The 19,972-nt window shown below is 49.0% G+C and overlaps 1 protein-coding gene across 2 annotated transcripts in view; it reads right to left on the reverse strand.

Moving 5' to 3' along the window:
* Nucleotides 1-15,972, reverse strand: part of Cph (BCL11 transcription factor chronophage) — a 38,328-nt gene extending 22,356 nt beyond the window's left edge. The window contains exon 1 of one of the 2 annotated variants that reach the window (XM_076424873.1): nt 15,837-15,972. In XM_076424873.1, coding sequence (XP_076280988.1) covers nt 15,837-15,873 — 37 coding nt within the window. In that variant the 5' untranslated portion in view covers nt 15,874-15,972. The other variant, XM_076424872.1, reaches the window with a different exon arrangement.
* Nucleotides 15,973-19,972: the final 4,000 nt, after the last annotated feature.

Genomic DNA, 19,972 nt, shown 5'->3' on the forward strand with positions numbered 1-19,972 from the left:
CGGATATCCCGAGGCGGTTTCCTTGTTAGGACATCCGTCCTGTCAAAACGTCCAGAGGACACATCGAAGCAATTGAATTACGATCATCCCCAGGGCGAGCTCCGACCGTAACCAATAATTCCATTATCCATTAGTATTGGGTCGCAGCAATTTCCTTCTCCGACCGAGGCATCTAACGCGCCCCGTACGTGGCAGCCACGAACCACGCGAAATATAGAAACGGATCAAGAAACTGATAGATTCCTGGCACACGTCACAAAACTATCGAACCGTTCGACGTCGACGGCGATAGGGGCCCGTCGGTCGAGTCATTTCGAAACCGAAAAACGTCTCGTTTCGCGTCATTTCGCCCGAAACGCTCGCAAAATTTCGAAACCGAACGCCGAGCTCTGCATAGATAAACCCAAACAATTCACTGTAAAACGTTGTAAAATTTCTTGTTATAACAGAACGACAAAATTCGTTCTTTATAATCATATGAATTTCGAAAAATTCTATTTTTTGGTAGTTGGAATCGATGTACTAACACTTTATTTGTTTGAATTATTTCTAGTACATCGTGCAGAAGATTCGAAGTGTTATTTGCAACGATACCTAAGAATTGATTTTAGTGAATCTTTTGAACAGAAACAGCTGTGATTTACATCTAAAGATTTATCTAAGTAAATTGGCTCGATAGCAATTTCAGTCCTAAACCAACAAACCACCTGAAGTAACAATCTAATCACTCCTTTCGGAATTCGTATTAAAAGACAGACTTTGTATTATCGTTTTGTGCAATACAGTGCATCAGAAGCGCATTAATATACAGTGTTAATTTGAATATCTCTCGGAACTGTCGCCGTCCAAAAAACCGTGCGCCATAGCCCTACCGCTAAGGGTTGAAGCCATCAACCGCCATCAATCGGTAATTAGGTTGCCTGCAACGATCTCCGTAGCATCGCGCGTATCTCTAACGAGAATTATCGCGCGAGCTTTCGTAACGCGTCCGTACGTTTGCAGCCGATTTCCCAATCACGTCTAGAAGCTGACGGTTCTCAAAACACGGAGAATTATCCAGTAGGCAGTCGTTCCGTTCGTGTTGTTTACCTTCGGGCGCCATTGAGCGTGGCTGGAATCCGACGGTGACCATCCAGCCCTTCACGCACACTGATCGTCAACGATCTTGATCACGATCACGTGAACGCGAGCATACACGATCGAAGTTCACCGAGCACAGATCATTATTCGATTTCGGTCGATTTCCGAGATTCGCCCGGCTAGACACGAATTTAAGGTAGCATCAACGGCGAGATCTGGATTCTCCCATGCTCGGATGCTGACTGGAGCATCGGGGCACGCATGGGGCCGGCCAGGGGCCAAGGGCCCCGACAGGATATCAAAGGAAAGAAAGGACCTACCGGCTCGTCGCGTCCTTCTGTGGTGGGGGAAATTTTTATACGAAACCCCCACTTTTTCCCGGGATCTTTCTCTCCCTTTTTCCCTGCGCTACGTTTCGCCCTTTCTCCGCGCCCGGAAACCCCATCGGCCCTTTCGACTTTCCTCCAGGGGTGAACAGTTTTTAACCCCGAGGAACGAGTTCGCTGGTCCGTCGGAACGAACCTACCCCACAAAGGATCCAAAATGGCGTTCATCGTGCACATGGTTTTTTTCGGCGACGACCCTTACCTGCATCGGGAACGCTGCGCGCCTCGATGCGCCTAAGGGAGGATAATGAAGAAAAAAAAGTTGACCCTCACGATCGAGAAAAAATCTAGAGAGCCGTTTTGTGGATCGCGATGTGGATCGAGCTGTAGGACTACTAGGTGTGCTCCTCTCTCTTGTACCCGCCTATTTTACGGAAGCTTTTCTTCTGTATCTTTGATCGTTTTCTCTTCTAAAGGACGCTCCTATGAAGTCCTTAGAACACGAGACCAGACCTAACGGGTACTGGCGCTCGAATGGAATCGGGGTCACGGATGTATAGTCCTCAAGACCGATCAGGGTGAATGCATGGGGAGGGGGAGCGGCAGGAAATTTGTATTTTAGTATTCTTCGATAGAATTTTGTAGTAGACTTAAAAAGATTATGGAATAATCGTCGGCAGATAATGTCTGAAAATTGCATTTGCGATACATACACGTAAATAATTATTGATTTAAGTAATTGACCAGAGATTCCACAATTTCATCCCTGTTCTTGACGGTTAAATGCCCCAGATTGTTTACTGGTTCATCGCAGAAGTCGCGATGAAAAACCGTTTTGTTGCAGTTTAATTTTCGCCAAAATTACGAATTGCGCGGATGGCTTCAGGCAGCCGATTCGCAAAAGCATGAACGGAAAAACCCGTCGGCGTAGATCGAGTTCGCCGACGAATCCGACGAGTTCGAAGTTGAAACAAGCGCCCTTTCGCGGGCCCGGTCGCGATTCTGGGTAACGTTTTCGGAAACTCGAGTTTCGCCGGCAGAAATTCGGCGGAACAACGGTCGCAGAGGGGAGGGGGGTGAACAGGGGTGGTGTGGCAGAGTCAGCGGGGAGGACCCGGGCGGGACGGTCGCGTTAATTCTCGCTCGAGAAAATTCGCGCGATCGTTAATTATTTCGCGTGACATGCTTCGGCACTTGGCGCGTTCGCGCGTTGTCAAAAGTTTGCATTCGGATGTTTTGCGGCGAGCGAGCAGCGAGTTTCGCGGGGGACGTTTTGAATAATGTAACAACGAAGCTCTCTGGCCCTCCTCCACCTCCGCCTACTCCCCTCTTTCCTCTCTTTACCACGGAACTTTCTAATTAACCGAGGCCGGCCGTGGCGAAAGAGAAAACGCGTCCGGAGAAGAGCGAGAGCAAGATAGAGACTGCGAACGGATTCGGGACGATCGAGGGGATGGGTGATCAGGGGAGGAAGGGGGGGGGGGAAGAAAAAGAGACGGCGAAACACGCATCGACGTGCCCGTGCCGGACAATAAAAGAGGCCTCCATGGTGTTTCGTCGCCGCGTTCCCCATTGGCGATCCCGCGCGGCCGTTGTTATCGCGGGTTCTCATCGTTTGTTTTCCGGTCATTGTCGAGAACGGGAACGGCAAGTGACGCGTGCCGTTTCGCGGCTACCGGAAAATTTTTACGCTCGCGGAATCGAGAATAGCTGACTTCGATCCGCTTCGGGAAGCCCTTTGCGTTTCGCCGGAAGCCAAATTGAACTTCAAAAAGCGCGACACAAAGGTGTGCATGCTCGTTCGCGAAGTCGACGAAAAAATAATTTCGCCAGCGAAGTCGAGACGGTTGACAATTCGCGAACGCTGCGAAAAACGTTACCGTCGGATTCTTGACTTCGGTTTCATGGCGCGGCGCCGCGCGACTCGATTTCCGCGATTGGCCGCGTCGCGTCGAGACGTTCCCAGGCGTCCGCTGCGCCGCCGGAGTCGAAGTTTTCGACTCCCACGAAAGGTGAAAACTCGGCTCGCCTCGCTCGGCTGGCAAAGGCCACGCACGGTCGTGGAACGTCGACAGGGACGTGACAGGATGTCCCGATGTGGATTTGGTAGACGCTGCTGCTGGCACGCCAGCTGGACCCGGCGCGTCCCTCTCTAACTGTACCCACATGATTTATTTTGATGAAAAAATCAGGAAAGGGGTTTTCCTTGAAAGAAACCGTGCCGCGATTGAAAAGGGGGACGCGGGACACAGGTCAAACTCTCTAGGACCTGTTTGGCCGTTTCTCAATGGACAATGTCCTGCTGCCCGGCTACAAAGGACCCCCGGGACTAGAGATCCTCCCACGATACGCATGTGGAGCGACGATAGAGAGAAGGATCTAACCCGGCCGAGTGGGAATCCACCGGGGAAAGAGAAAGACGCCGCACACCGTATACCCATTCACAGCCCGTGAGAACCAGATTTCATATTTCTCATAACCGTCCGTCCGGCCGACCGCGGAACGGATAGAGCCTCGCAGTTTTCTAGCCGGTGTGCATCCTTTTCGATGGATAAAGACACGAAACTCGGGCCCCGGTCAACCGACGCGATCTCTCTCAACCCGTCTGTTTGGAATCGGCCACCTGAGCGCCGGACACGCTTTGTCTGGCCACCTTGGTCAATTTACCTGCTACAATGAGATTCGACTGCGTCGTGGGAAACACACGCTTTTCCCCGGTTATCTGATGGGCACCCGCAAAATGCGGAATGCTTCAGGAAAGCTGCTCGAATTTGAAACGTGTCGCTCCAAGCTGGAATCGAAAATTGGGTGCAGGGGAGATGTTATTTGCAGATAGATCATTGAGATGCTTTAATTGAGTCTTCTATGGATGTAGATATATTTGCTTTGGATTTGTAGGATACTGATGTTGAGTTTGAAGTCGAAAATGCTGGTTCAGTCTTGTTTCATGGAGAAAAGGAAGGCCAGTACTTTAGGCCAATTCGTCTCGCAGCAACCATAATTTTTTTTCTGTTCACGGGGAACAGCATCCCGAGCTGCACCGCGATTACACGAAATTCATTCCACTCGATAAACCATCAATTCGAGAATCACGCAAGCGATAAATCGATCTATGACAGATCGTATCAATTCCGAGATCCCTTTGTCATCGAGTGTTTCGTGCACGTAAAGAATACTCGCGAAGCTACTTGTGCTACGTCGAGCATTAAAATATTTGTTGAATTTTCTACTTTAAAATCGTAATGAAAAATCGTGTATTTAGATCTGCAGATGAAATCTCCCGAAGGTTATTAAGCATTTTATCTAGAATCTGAGCCATATCTTCAGCGATGTTCTTCTATACAATTATTTTTACTTCAGTAGATCTCTTAAAGGACTGCGAACACTTCCCTTCAAGCGCGCTTAAAAAATCATCCAATTATGAAGATTAAATAAGAAGAAGCGAAATTAACTCCGGCTCTCCGATTATCATCCAGTTTCAATTTAATTCCACACACGAGGAGCATTAAAAATGTATAGACACATGAATTATGAATTCAGAGATACATGGCCCGATGAATAATTCATCACAATTAACCAACATCTTTCCTCGTCCTCGACGACAACGTCAAAATGGTCGCCATAGTCGCAATCGTGGCCGACCTCGGCTTCGATGCGGGTCGCAGAAAAACTCGTGACCCCTAATTTCTTTTTTTCACACCGTTGCTTCGGGATCCCGTCGCGCAGCGTCCCGCGGATCGGCCACGCAATTGGTCCAGCCGGGCACAATGAATTATCTCGGACAATCCTACTCTCCTCGAACCCCGGGTCGATTTTTTCGAAAAAAAGAAAAGAGAGAGAAGAGAACCGTCCCGCTGAGCAATTTTACCGGCGACGGCCAATCAGACGACGACTCGCGAAAACCGGCACGCCACTGGTCGAGAGAGCCCAGGCGTGTTGACGACGTTCCACAGCCGGTTTTTCTTCTTCTTATTCAATTTCCGGATCAGCAATGGCCGGACATGACTCCGAACGGTCCCGCGTTTTGTCACCTTTATCTCATTGTACGCGTCCTCTCGCCCGTTACTTTTCACCTACTCGGTGCCCGTCGCTCGTCAAAGCAAATATCCTGCGAGCTGGTCGCCGTCGCCGTGACCCGAAAATCGCGTCTCGAATCGCCATTTCCGCTTCCGGTGCGAAACTGCCGAACGAGCGTGGACCGCACCTCGGGATTTGCGCAAGCGAGTCGGCTCTCGTTCGTTACTCCGCGGATAATCGACTGCTTTTTCTTTGTTTCTGCTTGTTTGAGCATTGTCTTCGATGACGTACGCTTAGCTTAGTTTTTAACACGTTTACTGCTAAATCATCGGTGAAAATTCTACAAACTTGTTACTATATGTATAAATAGTAGACTGGTCAAAGAGGCTCGTTTCAGACCTTTCTTTTGCAAGCGTTTATGTTATCGGTAGACTGCTAGTTTTATGCATTTACAGCATGGACTGCCTACGTATGACACATTCTATTAGAAAGTTTAGGAGAATTTAACGAGGCCTTTGCTTTATTACAGCCTAATAAAGCCACCGACAGGATGAATAAATTTTTCTTCAATCACACTTTAAAATTATTCGATAAAAATTTATAGATGCTTGGAAGTCCGCAATCCGGTAGAAATGGACAACGATAGCTATTACGATACTGGACGCCGCATAAACTTTCACTTGACAGTTTTCTAGATCCCACGAACATTTTGTGGCAACAATAAACTGATCCATCTGCAATGTACAGCAGAGTAGACAATTTAAAACCACTTAAATCATACGATATTAACCACAATTGTTTAAAAATTGACCATTATCCCGTGACACGAAGCAACCCGTATTTTCGACTGAACCAAAACAGAATCCGGAAATGGGTAGATTTTTAGCCGAAGGAGCGCACGGGGGTTAATGAAACCAGTTTCCGGAGGACACCGAGGCTCCGACACACTTCACAGTCTCCGCATTTCCCTGACATAAGCGACTGGTTCGTGAACGGGGAAACCGAATCCATCGAACACCACGAAAATCCTCAAGGCTACGCCATTACGGAGTCTCCTCTTTCCCATTTAATTACACGCCGCTAGGAGGGCGAGGCTCCCCGTAAAGTGGCACCCCGAAGTAGCGTTCAAGTTCCCAAAGTTACGGCGTTCCCAAACGAGCGCGTATAACTGGCTCGCGGGCGTTCCGAGCCGTGCAGAGCAACTCGACTCGACTCGACTCGACTCGAGAGTCAAGTCGACTCGGAAACGGCCGGAAAATCTAAAAACGACTCGCGTCCACCCTGTTCCTCTGAACTTGGTCTCCAGAAAGATCCTATTTATAGGAGGGCCGAATGCACGCGCGTGTCTCCGCTCGCGCATTGCACCATAAAGCCTCCTGTACACGTCGAAACATGTTACGATGCATTGGCATCTAGGCTTTGCTGCAGCGGCTATGGTTTGCTTCCTCGTTCGAAGCAAATTTTTCTTCTCAGTTATCATTTAATTATCATTCGATTGTCCAATTTCTAGCGAATTAATTGAATGAACGAAAGATTAACGTGTCTACAAGAAGTACCTCCAAAATAATGTTTCAAAAAATTGATAAATAAAGTACTGAATGGTCCTAAACGTCATCACGTTCTATAGTTGTAAGAATTTTTTAAGTGGTAAGAGTTCTGAAGTGCACCGCGACGTGTCTGGACGTGTGTGGGGGGTTTAACGGTTGTGGCCAGGGCCAAGGAAACGCAGCGGGCGAAAATATCCGAAACGACGTCGGCTCGAGAGAAGACGCCACCTGACCCGCTGCAGGCGAGCCTTGAACGAGACCTTTCGCGAAGGAGGAATTTAGACCGCTTCCTATCGGAGACACCCTTTCCAGATAATGGTCGGAGGAGCGGCGACGTGATTGCCGGCTCGACGCCGGAAGGGAACTCGTCGATAATCGATCGCCCGGGAAAATACTTTAATTCCGGGAAGAAAGCGCCCCACGGTGACCCCTGCCAGGTTCCGCGGGCTTGACTTTCTAAATGCTGAAATGCTCGCCCGATTAGGTTATGACGGCGTGTGGACGCGTTACCGTCCTCCAGGATGAACGCGAGTCCCTTGTGTCGGGGAAGTTAGCTCGGCGCAAGTTGCGACAAGTGATGCGACGAGTTCGCGGGTACTCTCTGCAAGTGTATAGGAGTAGTTGCGAGCGAAATAAATAATTGTTGGATCATGCCTTGGGTGTCGGCCCTCGTTAGAATGTAGTTTCTGGTACTGCAAGATCATTTGGTGGAGCGGGAATTGATGCTGAAGGGCTGTTTCTTTCTTGACGAATTGAGACGAGTGAAATAGGAAATAATCAACGTGATCTTAATTCGTAAGTAACAAGCAGACAAATTTCTATAGATGTATTCGTGCGACAGATTTTGTACGAGGTACACAATTCTTTTACGTAATTTTCACAAGGTAATATTTGTTTCGGAATAGCACGAGAAGCCTAATTATTTATAATCTACAACCAGCCTTGAGGAAGCAAGGGTTTATCCGGCCCCGCGACAATGGCCAGGCGAAATGAGCGAATACGTCCGTCCCTGATGCAAATGGGTCAATCAATCCTTCAAACCTCGATAGCCAGTTCTCTAAAAGAGCAGAAAGAAAGCGTAACAAGTTGACCTTTCAGCTATTGATAAAATGTCAACCGCAAAAAGGGAACGATCAGGCCGCTGCTGGAGGAGAGGCTATGTTGATCCTCATTGGCGCTGCACTCCAAACAAAGAAGCAATGCAGCCTCTAATGTCTATCAAACTCGGTGACAATCCTGATCTAGCGAGCTCACGCTCGAACAATTTGAAGTTTGAAAAGGAGGATCTTAATCAATCCCTTAACCCCATCTATACATCAAGTCGGATTGAGAATGAAGATTTTGAATAGAAGAAATCGAAGGAAAAGCAATTTATTTATGATAACCATTTCTCGCAGAAATTTCTCGTACAACGCAGAACAAAAATCTCGATTTGATTTTTATAAGATTTTATTGAATTTGATTTGTACTAATTCTGAGTTTTACAACCTGGTACGACTTAATCGCGATAAGAAGGGTCGACTGTGTGTGCTTAACTATAAAAATTCGAAAAGTGAATTGAAGAGGTCCTCGATCAAACCTGTCCACTCGCAAGGCAAAAAACCACGACAAGTGGACCTTTCTGCTATTAGCAGATCGTCGACCGCAAAGGGGGGACGATCAGGACCGCGAGAGGAGAGGTCAGGTTGACCCTCGTCGCCGATGCACCCTAAACAAGGAGACAGTTTCCGTCCGGGGGTTGAATCGCACCTTGGCAAGTGAAGAAGGCGCTCCCTGAGTGACCCCTGGTCAGGTAGCCTGGTCGGACCCCCTTCTCCTCGGACAAGTGAACCGGCCGACAAAGCGTATAATAATGCGAGCAGATTATCGCCCCGAAGGGTGTTCGCACCTTGGAAGGAGGGACTCGGACAATGGTGGACAATGGCCTAGGAAATCGAGACTGCAAACAACATAAATTTTCTGTAGGCACCGAGAGCATTATGCCGTGGCTCTCGGACTCGGTGTCCGTTCACCGGCTAGACACTTTCATTCTTTCCTCTTCTTTTTTTCGGGGGAGAGAATAACATCGTACAATTCTTCAGGTATCGGCCGGTTTTTCCAAAAGCCTATTCTGAAGTGCTTGTAAACCCATTACCGGCCGAAAGTCGACGATACTTCTTCAGGAACCCACTCCCATTTCAGACTGTCGTGATTTCAATGCCGTCGCGTTGATTAGGACGAACTCCCTGTCATTCGAATAACACCCGGATGAAACTGATCCTACGGTAACATCTTCTTGATGTGCTGTTTGGGCTTTTACCGATACTTATTGTACTCTGTTCTATGGTTTCAGTTGCAACGTCGGAAGAATAGTGGTTTCGAAGTCGATTTTCAGTTCATTAAATTCTTCAAGAGTACAATGATATTGTAACTCATACCCTGTTCCTTTTGAGTTGCTTCAAAAAATCATTTCTTGTTGAAAATGACAGTGGCCTGAAAAAGCTTTCATGTACAAGAATTCTTTTTAACCAATTCAATTTCCCTGCACTTCTGATAATTTCATTCGATCTAAGGAAAATTTTGTAGTCATTGAACCGTTTTGGCTAAAAATGTTCCTTTAACAGGCAATAGCACGTTCAGTGTTGAAGTGCATATTAATCGTAGAAAAATCGCGAGCGGTGGGTGCAAGGTGTTGGCCCCGTTTTATCGTCTCACGGTGACCAATGAGCGTGGCAGTACGGTCGGGCGTTCGCGGGAACGATCCCGACGACATCGTATTTCAGCCGAAATTGCCGAACGGCAGATTGGACGGACGATATACAGCCGAGTTCGGGAAAGATAGCCGGCGAGAAGGCTGTATCGACATCGTCTGTCCCGGCCGTGGCTGGGACAAGGATTTAAGGAAAGTCCCGGGAGTGGATGGCTAATTAATTTCTACTCCTGCCGGGTAGTCGCCGTTTCTTCCTCCTCGTAATGGATTTAATTACTTCTGCCTTCGAATTTTCCCGGTGACGTCTTTGCTCACGGTGTCCGGGGACCGCGAACGACGGTTGGAGCCGTCGCTGTATACACTTGGCAAAGAATTACGCGATCGCTGGTTATTAAGTCGGGTCCAGAAATAACGGAGAAGGCCCCCGGAGCTCGAAACTACCGAGACCGCTTCTTCCTTATCTTATCAACTATTTTCGCGAGCGACGTCGTCGTCGTCGTGGCTCGTCTCGATTCGGCACGACTCGACTCGACCACGCTTTGCAAGCAACCGCGACACGGTTAATGGTCGGGACACGGTGTTTACTTTGCGACAGAGTTCAAGCCGGGGGAAGAAGATCTCGCGCATTTTTCCGGAGGTATCCAGTAGCGAGCGTCAATGCGGCATCGGACACCGGCGGCAGGTGGCGCCATCTAAGTCCACGTACACCCACAACTTGATCGATTCCTTCTGTACGCTATTTATCCAATAATCCGCCACAAAATGGGCACCGTCCACGAACTAACTCCAACCTGCGTGGAACATTTTTGCTCATACTTCGCCGACGCTGGAAGTAAATACTAGAAACCGCTCGGTCCACCAATAACACTTGCCAGATGGGTGATCCTGAATTTTTACGCGTCAATTTTTCACATATTTTTGACCTGCATCATTAATGAATTTAATCGAAATCTATTACTGTTGAACCTGGCTGGAAACAAGACTGAAAAGGGTTAAGGTATCGCGTAGATTCAAAAATGTATGTATACCCAGCCATGAAATCCTCGGAAGCAACCATTACTCAAGCGCTACCACAGGAAAAGTGCAGGAACAACCAAGAAACCGAACAAAAGGACTCCCACAGGGGTTACACGACCTATTAGGGAAGAATGCAGCGGAAAGTCCTTGCGCGTGACGCAACCGGCTCGAAACTTACCGTTCATCGGCAAGAATGTTGCTACGGAACATCGTAGCTACCTAGCATCGGGTGAATATCTCATTTCGAAATTCGACGGGGGTGGTACATAGATAACTGATTGTCGAACGGCGTGGCGATTGGAGCATAAATTCGAGGCTCGTTCGAGGTCTGCTGGGCGTTTATTCCCGTTCGCAGTCGCATCTCACGTGTGTGCATCGAGAGAGAGAGACAACTTTCCTCACGACCCATAAAAGATATCGCCATTAGCGGGCCTCGTGTTGCGAGGAGGACTTTTTGCCGGGCTCGCGTGCTTCTGGGATGAAAAGTCGGCCTGCGGCATGGGTCCCTCGGTGCACGATCGCGAGAGAGTTCTTACCTGGCCACGTGCTCGGCCCTCCGACGAGAGATAGAAGGTGCGAGGAGGACGAGGGGGAGGCAGCAGGGCCGAATGGAAGGGTTCGCCACGTGCCCGAAAGGTTAATCTGAGAAATCAAATCAAAGTAGTTTTTTGCCGGCGACTGCGATCGCGTCGATGGGAGGGAAGAGGATCGGCGACGCCACGACACACAAGAGAGAGGAAGAGAGACACGGCTTAGGGATCGAGGAGGGAAGATGGAAGACGAAGAAGGGCTTCCGACGGGCCGCATCAAAGACAATATTTAACGCGCGCGCGCGCGCGCGGGCATAGAAAACGCGCATATGCCGTGCACGTGCCGACAAGGGCGCGTAAAACTCACTCTGTTTGCTAAATAACATCCTCGAAAGTGCCTCGGCCCGATACCGAGCTCCCAGGGAGGCTTTGCAGGACGCCGCGCCGCGCCGCTGCCGCGAGGTGTCCTGCTATGCGGGCGTAATTGCGTCAATTAACCAGTCACGCTCTCGAGCCGCTGATAAAATTGCTTTCGCGAGGCGCGAGACGCTTCGTTCTTCAACGGCGACCGAGCTGACTGCTCGTCATCGACGACCGTTTCGATAGCGACTCCTAGATCCGAAGTATGTCGATGCTGCTGCCGCTTCTTACTGGGTCTCTTGCACCTCAAAAAGATATAATTTATCGTACCGCAAGGTACCGTAATTACGGAAGAAGCTAGTCGTTGATGAATTGATCTTGTAGAAATATATCACTAATATTACATATTTCCACCCTAAGGATTTGTTACACAACTACCAAATTAACCCCTTGCCGTAACATTCTCTTTACAGTTATAGTGATTAAAACATCTTTATCTCCAAGAATGCCGTACATTTATTTTAATGCTTAAATATTGATTACGATGAATCAAATTTTATTTCATCTAAAAAGAAATAATTCAAATCATCGTCACGAGGCTGACTCGTTAAAATACGACAAGGGGTTAAGTACGATGCTTCCATCTCGAGAAGTTTCAAAAAGAGATTTCAAATTGAACGTCTTCCCATTATCAGCTTAACACTGTCTCTACCACGGCTCTTTACGTATACCTAGTCAATTATTATTCTAAATTCATTGAATAATTTCCCTTTAATGCATTCTTGTACTCTCAATCTTGACTATAAATTTTATGTTCGACTTGGTTAATTAATATCAGGTAACCGTGCCAGGTTTAAGACCTGTGAATTAGTAAATCAACACATTTATTATTCTAGGAGTTATAGCCTGTTAATGTCCCGGTTGATATTCTCAGCCAGTTTTTCTGAATAAGCTTGTACGTTAGGCGAGCCTCGTTAAAACAGAAAATTCAACGTGGTTCGCAGCCACAAACGAACAAGCGACTAATATGGCGGACGCCTTTGTCGCTCTCGTCAACCTTTATTTCGTGTCTCGGCACAGACACGGCAATATCGCCACAGAAGAACAATAATCCTCGTGTAATGGAGGCCAGTCGTTCGACACTTTATTCCCGGCGGTCTGTTGTTAATATTTCGTTCAATTCACCGGCGTTTCGTATTCAAACAGCAGCTGTTTCGACATTCCTCGGACAGAAGTGTCCCCGCGAACGCTGTCCGCGTATACACACGGAGCACACGATTCATATCTTAATTGGGAATTGGCTTATCCAGATAAGAGGTTGTTACGACGTAGCCGGTATTAAATTCGATCGTCGAAGGAAAAAAAAATTCAAGGAGCGAAACCGAATATTGAAACTCCGAGAACGATCATCGATTCACCCCTTGTATATTGAGTTAGACTTGCGATGAAGATTCTGTGTGAGCAGAGTCCAATAAATATGTATATCATTAATCTCCTTTTTTTGTTGTTGATGATGCACAGCCGTTGCAGAACCATTTAGAGAACCAGCCATTTAGAGATCTAAGGCAAATTGAAATTAGAAATCGAGTCCTTTTCAGGGCCATTGGAGCTTAAACTAAATCAACTGTGGATAGTTTCTTCTTCTAAGGAATTATGAACTACAAAGAAGTTCTAATCACACTGGATTTGTAAGTTAAATCGTAGTGCAATGGGTTGAACGGAAAATAAATTTCGTTGAAAATAAACCCTCTCTCTCTCCCCTATGGTTTAAAATTCATACGTTAAATAAGATCCGCGGAAGTTCACTGTTGCCGCACGAGGAAAATTGAGATCGACAGCCCGCCGAGTTATAAATCTGACGCGTCACACTGTCAACGGAAGTCGTCAGCGTCCCCTGAGTCCCGGGCGAAGACGCGATTTTATCGAAATCGCGGCCGCAAATCGGGAGGTAATTGCGCGAGAGTGGTGTTTGCCGTTCGACGGCGAGGCAAACGCGTGATCTATTTACTTCATTATATGTATGTAGGACGACCGAGGAGGCAGATAATCGCGATGTAAACAGGAGACGTACGAACGGTCTTGGCCAAGAGGATAATCCGCATTTGCAAACAGAAATTTTAAGCTCCGGCCGGTCAAACTTCGCTCGACTGGTCCGTTAAACGGAGGAAATTCGATCGCGTGTTTCGACTTTCTCAGCCCGATTTGACTGCTCCGAAATGAAACGACAGCACCGACGAGCGAAATAAAAGAAAATCGTGGACATCACCTGTCAAGTATCACTTCGTCGAAGCCCAGCCGAAAGTTCCAAGACTTGCCTCGGATCGTCATGCTCGAAAGGCGACCCCGGTTCAATGACTTTTTACTTTCACACAAATCGTTCGCTTCCTGTCACCCCTTTCGAGGTGTCTTGCACTCGAACCACCCCTGTCGACTCCGAAACGTCACACGATTTCGATTCCGTGTCGGACATGCGTACATTTCGAAGTCATTCCGCCTGGTCCACTGATCGACACTGAAGCCTTGGTCAGTCGCGGCTGGCCATTGATCATGGCGGACGATATTTCGATCGGACGTCGTCTCGAACGTCCACGAAGGGATCTAACGGATGTAAAAGATACCCGATCGAAGATTGTCGTCGATGGACTTCATAGCGGTCGTTCGAGCCTGTCCGAAGCCGGACGATCGCCGCTGACCGATCTCGATCATCGATCGACGTCTCGCGAGATGGTGCGGACGCGGGCACGGAAACGAGCGACGTGGTTAATCGTTGGAGAAATATTCCGGTATCTTTTCGCGGCGGCGTCATCGCGCGAACTAAAGAATATCGCAGTTGTAATTAAGAAAACGGAGCCGCCGACGCCGCCACCGCCGCCGCTGGCTCCCCGTGGGGGCGAGGGGGTGTCGGAGGCTAGGCTCGAGGCTACGCGGGGGGTGGTGTGTACCGTCGGGGGTGGAAAAGTCTCTGAAAAACGCGCGCATGACAATGCCGCCCCTCCTTCTTGCCCACCCCACCGCCTCCCTTCGGCGGCCTCTTCTTTCTCCACTTCCACCTTGAAAGCCTCCTTCCTCTGCCTGGTCTTTTTCTACCACCCTTCTGGCGGAGGCACGCCGACCTCAGGGGTGGGGGTGTCGGGGACTAATTAAAAATTCAGACGAGTTCCTCGAAGACGTTGGCCTGCTATCCCGCTTTTCCCGCGCCCCCGAGCTCCCCCTTGCTCGCCCTCGTTCGCCTCGTCCTTCCCGATTCATTCATTCCTTCTTTCCCTTTCTCTTTCTTTCCAGCCCCCTTCCATCCTTCCTTCTTCGCGTCTTCCGCGACATCCACGCGTCTTTTATTTTCCCCGCAAACCGCCCGGCCACGCGACCCACGACGCGTTTCTTGCTCGTGCCCGTCGCCGAACGCGCGCGGTCTTCTGTCTTTCGACTTTCAGCCTTGTCGCCGCGTGATAATGGAGATCTGACGATTCTATTTCGGTTCTCGCAGGGGACGCTTCTTCCGGGTTAAGGACGATGCTCGGAGATCCACGGAGAGCGCGGCGAAGTGGACGATCGTTTTCGATCGAAACGAAGCGTGGCTCGACGCTGGTTGTCAGCGATTTATTACGATTCGATCGACGATGCCGATGGTTTCCGACTCGCCGACGCGAAAGAGAAATTGTGGGCATTTGTCGGCGACGTTCGCGCGAGAAACAGGTGGCTTTTTCGGGATTTTGCGAACATGGTCGCAAAACTTGAAAGTTTCGCGCCTCTATTATGATACAGGAGGCAGAGGGAACTCGATGTTTCAATTGATACTCTAGGTTCCCTGGTTAGGCTCTCACGTGTCGCACTTCAGCCGTCGAACAGAAGACTTTATTCCTCTCTGTTCACATTCATCTGCGGTATTATTCCGGCAACGTTTAGCGCAAAACTCGAAGCGGAGGAAAACACGGGGCGTGTAACTTGACGTCGCGCGGCGGTAGAAAAAAGCGCTCGAGCGCTGAATGGAAAAGTTACATTGCTGCGGAAAGTTTGATCCTCCGGAATTCGACAACGACACGACAGAACGGGGGGCGGGCGCTAACGAAACCGTGCACGAAGTTTCCCTCTACTTTTCAAGTTCATCCGCGTGCAGCGGGATCGACGCGGTCGCGCGTACCCGCCTAGAAATCCAAAAATAATGGTGTCTGTTCCCTGTCGTGCGACGCACGAGGATGAAGAGGAAGAAGAAGAAGAAAAAGAAGCGCGTCAGTGTGTGTAACGTTTCGTGTCTGTGGTCTCAATCACTCACCTTGCGCGATCCTGACCGCGGGCATTTTGATCCTCATGGTGACGTTTTTTCGATGTTCGTGGCTCGTCGCGCGTTTCGAAATGCGATTGCGTTTCCGTCGAGCGTCCAGGACGGAGAAGGTTTCGAGGAAATCTCGTTGGTCCTCGTGGTCCTCTGACGAACTGTGTTCTTTCTGGCTCCTTTATTCTCCTGCTGTTCCACCGGGAGGCGAGAAGAACAAGGGGGGGAGGCCGACGATTTTCAGGCGAAAAACACCCTCAGGCCCGACGAACCGAACGATGAGGATCGTCGTCACGTTTCTTCCCTCCTCCCCCTCACCTCCGCCTTCCGCTTTTCACCGACAAGTCCATCCAACGTTTCACCTGTTTCCACCTTGAGGAAACTTCACCGGGTATCGCGAACGACCGGCAAAGATTCTCCTTGATCGAACGAAACCCCCCGGTGTGCTTCTGCCTGTCGGCGGACAGCTTGAGTCTTGTCTCGACTATTCCGATAGAAGAACGGAATCACTGGCGCGATACTCGTGCACGCACCTGGCCGCGACAACGATGACGACCACGGGATTGACAGTAACGGGCCGGAACGCACTTGTTCGTCAACTGACGTCGGTCCTCATGATCCTCGGCTACCGTACGCGAGAGGCCAGGTGGACTCGGCACACGTCGCGACGCACATACGACACCGTGACGATCCGCGGGACAATGATGGGTCCGCGTGACACAGGTGAGCTGCTCGCCGGCCGCCGGTCACGCAGGAGGCGAACCTCCGTGTTTCACTGTCTCTGCCGGCTGATCGATCCCCTGACCACCATCGAGAATATCCTTTTTCGTGTGACCGAGATTTATAACTCGGCGTGTGTAACCACTGATCGTCACACGGGGATCCGTCACCTTTGTCACTTTTGTTCACCGTTGTTCACCGAGTGGAACTACTGCACGACTACGAGAGGTTCGGTGGTACGTACAACCAACAGTCCGGGAAATGAAGAAAAAAAAAGGAAAACAAACAAACAAACGAAGTCCTTGAGGAGAGAGCGAGCTTTTGTCCGTTCCGGGGCCGACGCGCGCGGTCTGTCACGCGCGCACACCGCCGATGATCCTTCCCTCGCGAGACAACACGGATCCCGCGATCCGCTCGAACTCGCGGCTTCCTCTGGTCGACGAGACTATCGTCGTTGCCGTACGTGACGCATCTCCGCTCGGCCGAGTGTGTATTCTCGACGACGAAGATGATGAAGACGACCCTGGTCCCCAACGAGTGCGGTCACGTCGACGAACAATCCGAGCAACGTGTCGTCGTACCCGGCACCGCAACGTGTCCTGGCCGCTGCCTTCTTGCTGGCGACCTGGTGTCTCGTGTTCTCTGACGACGTCGCGCGGATGCTGGATGCCTGATGCCGGCGTGGACCAGAGCGACGATGGTCCAGCATGGGTCGTATCTCTGAGTGGACTGTGCCGGACGGTGCGCCTAGTCGTGCCGTGCGGGACCTGGTGTGTCGGGCACTGCGCTCACTTCGGACGCGCTCGGTTCGCCTCGGCGCCGAGGCCGGACACCCCACGCGCTCTCGGGGTAGTTTTCACCCCCGTGGTGGGGGTAACGCGGCCCCCCTCTCGCTCGCTCCCACTCGGCTCTCTCGCCGTTCTCTGTCCCCGGATCGCTGTCTCTCTCAGTGCACCGGCATCTGTCGGAGACTCTCTCCGTCCCCCCTCTCTTTCTCCCCCGTACACGTACACAACACCGCTGCTGTGTGCGCCGTATGTAGCCTTCTGTCGTCTCCCTCCTGTCCCTCTCGCTCTATCTCTCTCTCTCTCTCTCTCTTCCGCTCTCCCCTGTGAGCTTGCTCCCTCCCTCTCTCTCGCTCCTCGTAGCTCTCTCCCGCGCGCGTTTTCCGCGGACGATCATCCTCTGCCCACCTCGATCATTCTTCGTCTGGCAATGGTGGGCATACTTTCTGCCAGGAGTGTTTGAAATGGTCATCCTCGAGGGGCTTTACGCGCTCCTCGCTGCCGCCGAGACTCTCGCGTGAGAATTAAACGCGCCGAGAGACTGATGACGCGTTTTTGCGGTTTTGTTTGCCGATTGTACGCTGCCGGCGATTTTTATCGCCGCTCTTCGGGGGTGGCTGGATGGAATGATTTTGATGTTTATGTTAAATTGTTGCTTTCGGATTGGCAGAAACCTTAACAGTTGCTTTAGTGTTAATAGGCAGACTGAGATGTTAGGGTGAACGAATTTTTTGCCGTGGGAGGAATCAATTTTCTGATACTAGATATCATGTTCAAAAATGTAAGTTTGTTACCCCGTGGGAAGTAAAACTTTTATGACAACGATTCTAGTTATTTTCGAGATCCGCCCATGAAAATTGGGACTCGCGTAAACGACCTCAGTCTAATAGAAACTTTGAAGATAGGAGAATGATATGAGTGTCCATTTAATCGAAGTTTGCTTGGAAGTATACCGCGGGTCATTTCAGGGTCACAAGGTGTGGAGAGTATTAAATGAGACAGTGTTCGAAAATGTATTGTGCGAGTGATGGCTATCTGCACGAATTTGTGAATACAACTGGAAGGTATGCGCGACATGTGCAGTTTCTTTCACATGTTAATATTCGAGTACACGTGTTCCTGCCATGCATACAACTAATATGGTGCGAAGGTTACTTTTGTTTATAACTTCATGTTGCACACTCAATGTTCATAGTTCTACACACATTTCGAAAATTCTAGTCACTGTACTGAAGAGCTCTGCGTATTCATTTTGTTCATATCAAATTGCAGTTTGTATATCAAGTGGCAAAACGCCACCTGTTTAGTCGAAAATCTGCGAACTCAAAATAATAGGAAAAATTGGAGAAATCCATTATTGTAGTGTAAATAGGTGTGGCAATTCTCCTTCTCATGATCTACTTGATTAAAATCAGAGCAAAAAGCGATTTCGTCCATCAAAAAATTTAACAATCGAATAAAAATGTTATCAATGTTCACTGACCCAAAATGTTTCCCAGCAAACGTACTCGCAAATGCGACCAATGCCCAAAAAATCTGCAGCTTATTCCCATAATAGTCACCTTGATCGAAAGTTCCTCAAGGGAGAAAATCCGACAAAGTAACAGCGGCGAGGGGTAACCACGATTTTTTAGAAAGTCACCCCTCGCTTTTTTTTCAGTTGTCGGCGCCCATGGTGGGTAGGATGATCGGTTCTCGAGTTTTCCAGACGCAGTCCCAACGGTTCCCATGTTCCCGTATGGTGAGAGTCCACCGGTGTGTGTTTTCAGAAATATTCTTGGGTGGCGGATAGTGTTCTTGGGGTGAGGATGCGATCAACGATGGTCAGGCGTTTAAATTACCCCGGGTAATTTCTATGCGTGTTAATGCAGCTTGGACCGGCGCCAGGCTTTTGTTGACGATCACTGTCACATTTGTTATACTCCCGTTACCCTGGCTCGTTCTAAATTTCCGCACGGCAATTTTTTATCCTTGTTGCGTCGATGGTAATTACGCTACTGTTCGCTTTTTATATCTCGTATATAAATACAACGATGCAACCGAAGTCTTTATAGTGCGTTTCGGTTACGTTTGCCGAGAGATTTCCAAGACTCATCTCTTTATACGATCTTTAGCCGCGTCTACCTCCGAATATTTAAATGTTGCAACAAAGTTACGCACATAGGTGACACAGTGTCCACTTTCTTCGAACACTTTGCATCACAAAGTGCCATACATACTGCAACCGCGAATACTTCTCATTATACTGCGGATTTTTCTACAAAACAAAATTGTCTGCAGCAACTGCTTATTTCATTCTTGAATAATTGTGTAAAGTTCGAAACAATACAAGAGTATTTAAATGTTCTCTAAATGTTTTGCAATTGATTAAGTCATTTTTTGAATTCTGTACATAAAATCCGCGATCTACAGAACAGAATCTCTGTGATCTTGAGATACATTTACTCCAGAAATGATTTGAAGTTAGAACCCGCGGAGGTTCAGATTAGAATAATGGCAGCACGGTGTCGCACTCATTAGTATAATTCATCGACCGAAACCGGGGATTGGCGGCCGATGGTAGACATTAAAACCAGCCCATCGAAGAGAAAAACATCGAAGAGATTATACCGCGGCGCTCATCGGACTTTT

Source organism: Lasioglossum baleicum, chromosome 6 (genome assembly GCF_051020765.1).
Source record: "Lasioglossum baleicum chromosome 6, iyLasBale1, whole genome shotgun sequence".
NCBI classification, from domain to species: domain Eukaryota; kingdom Metazoa; phylum Arthropoda; class Insecta; order Hymenoptera; family Halictidae; genus Lasioglossum; species Lasioglossum baleicum.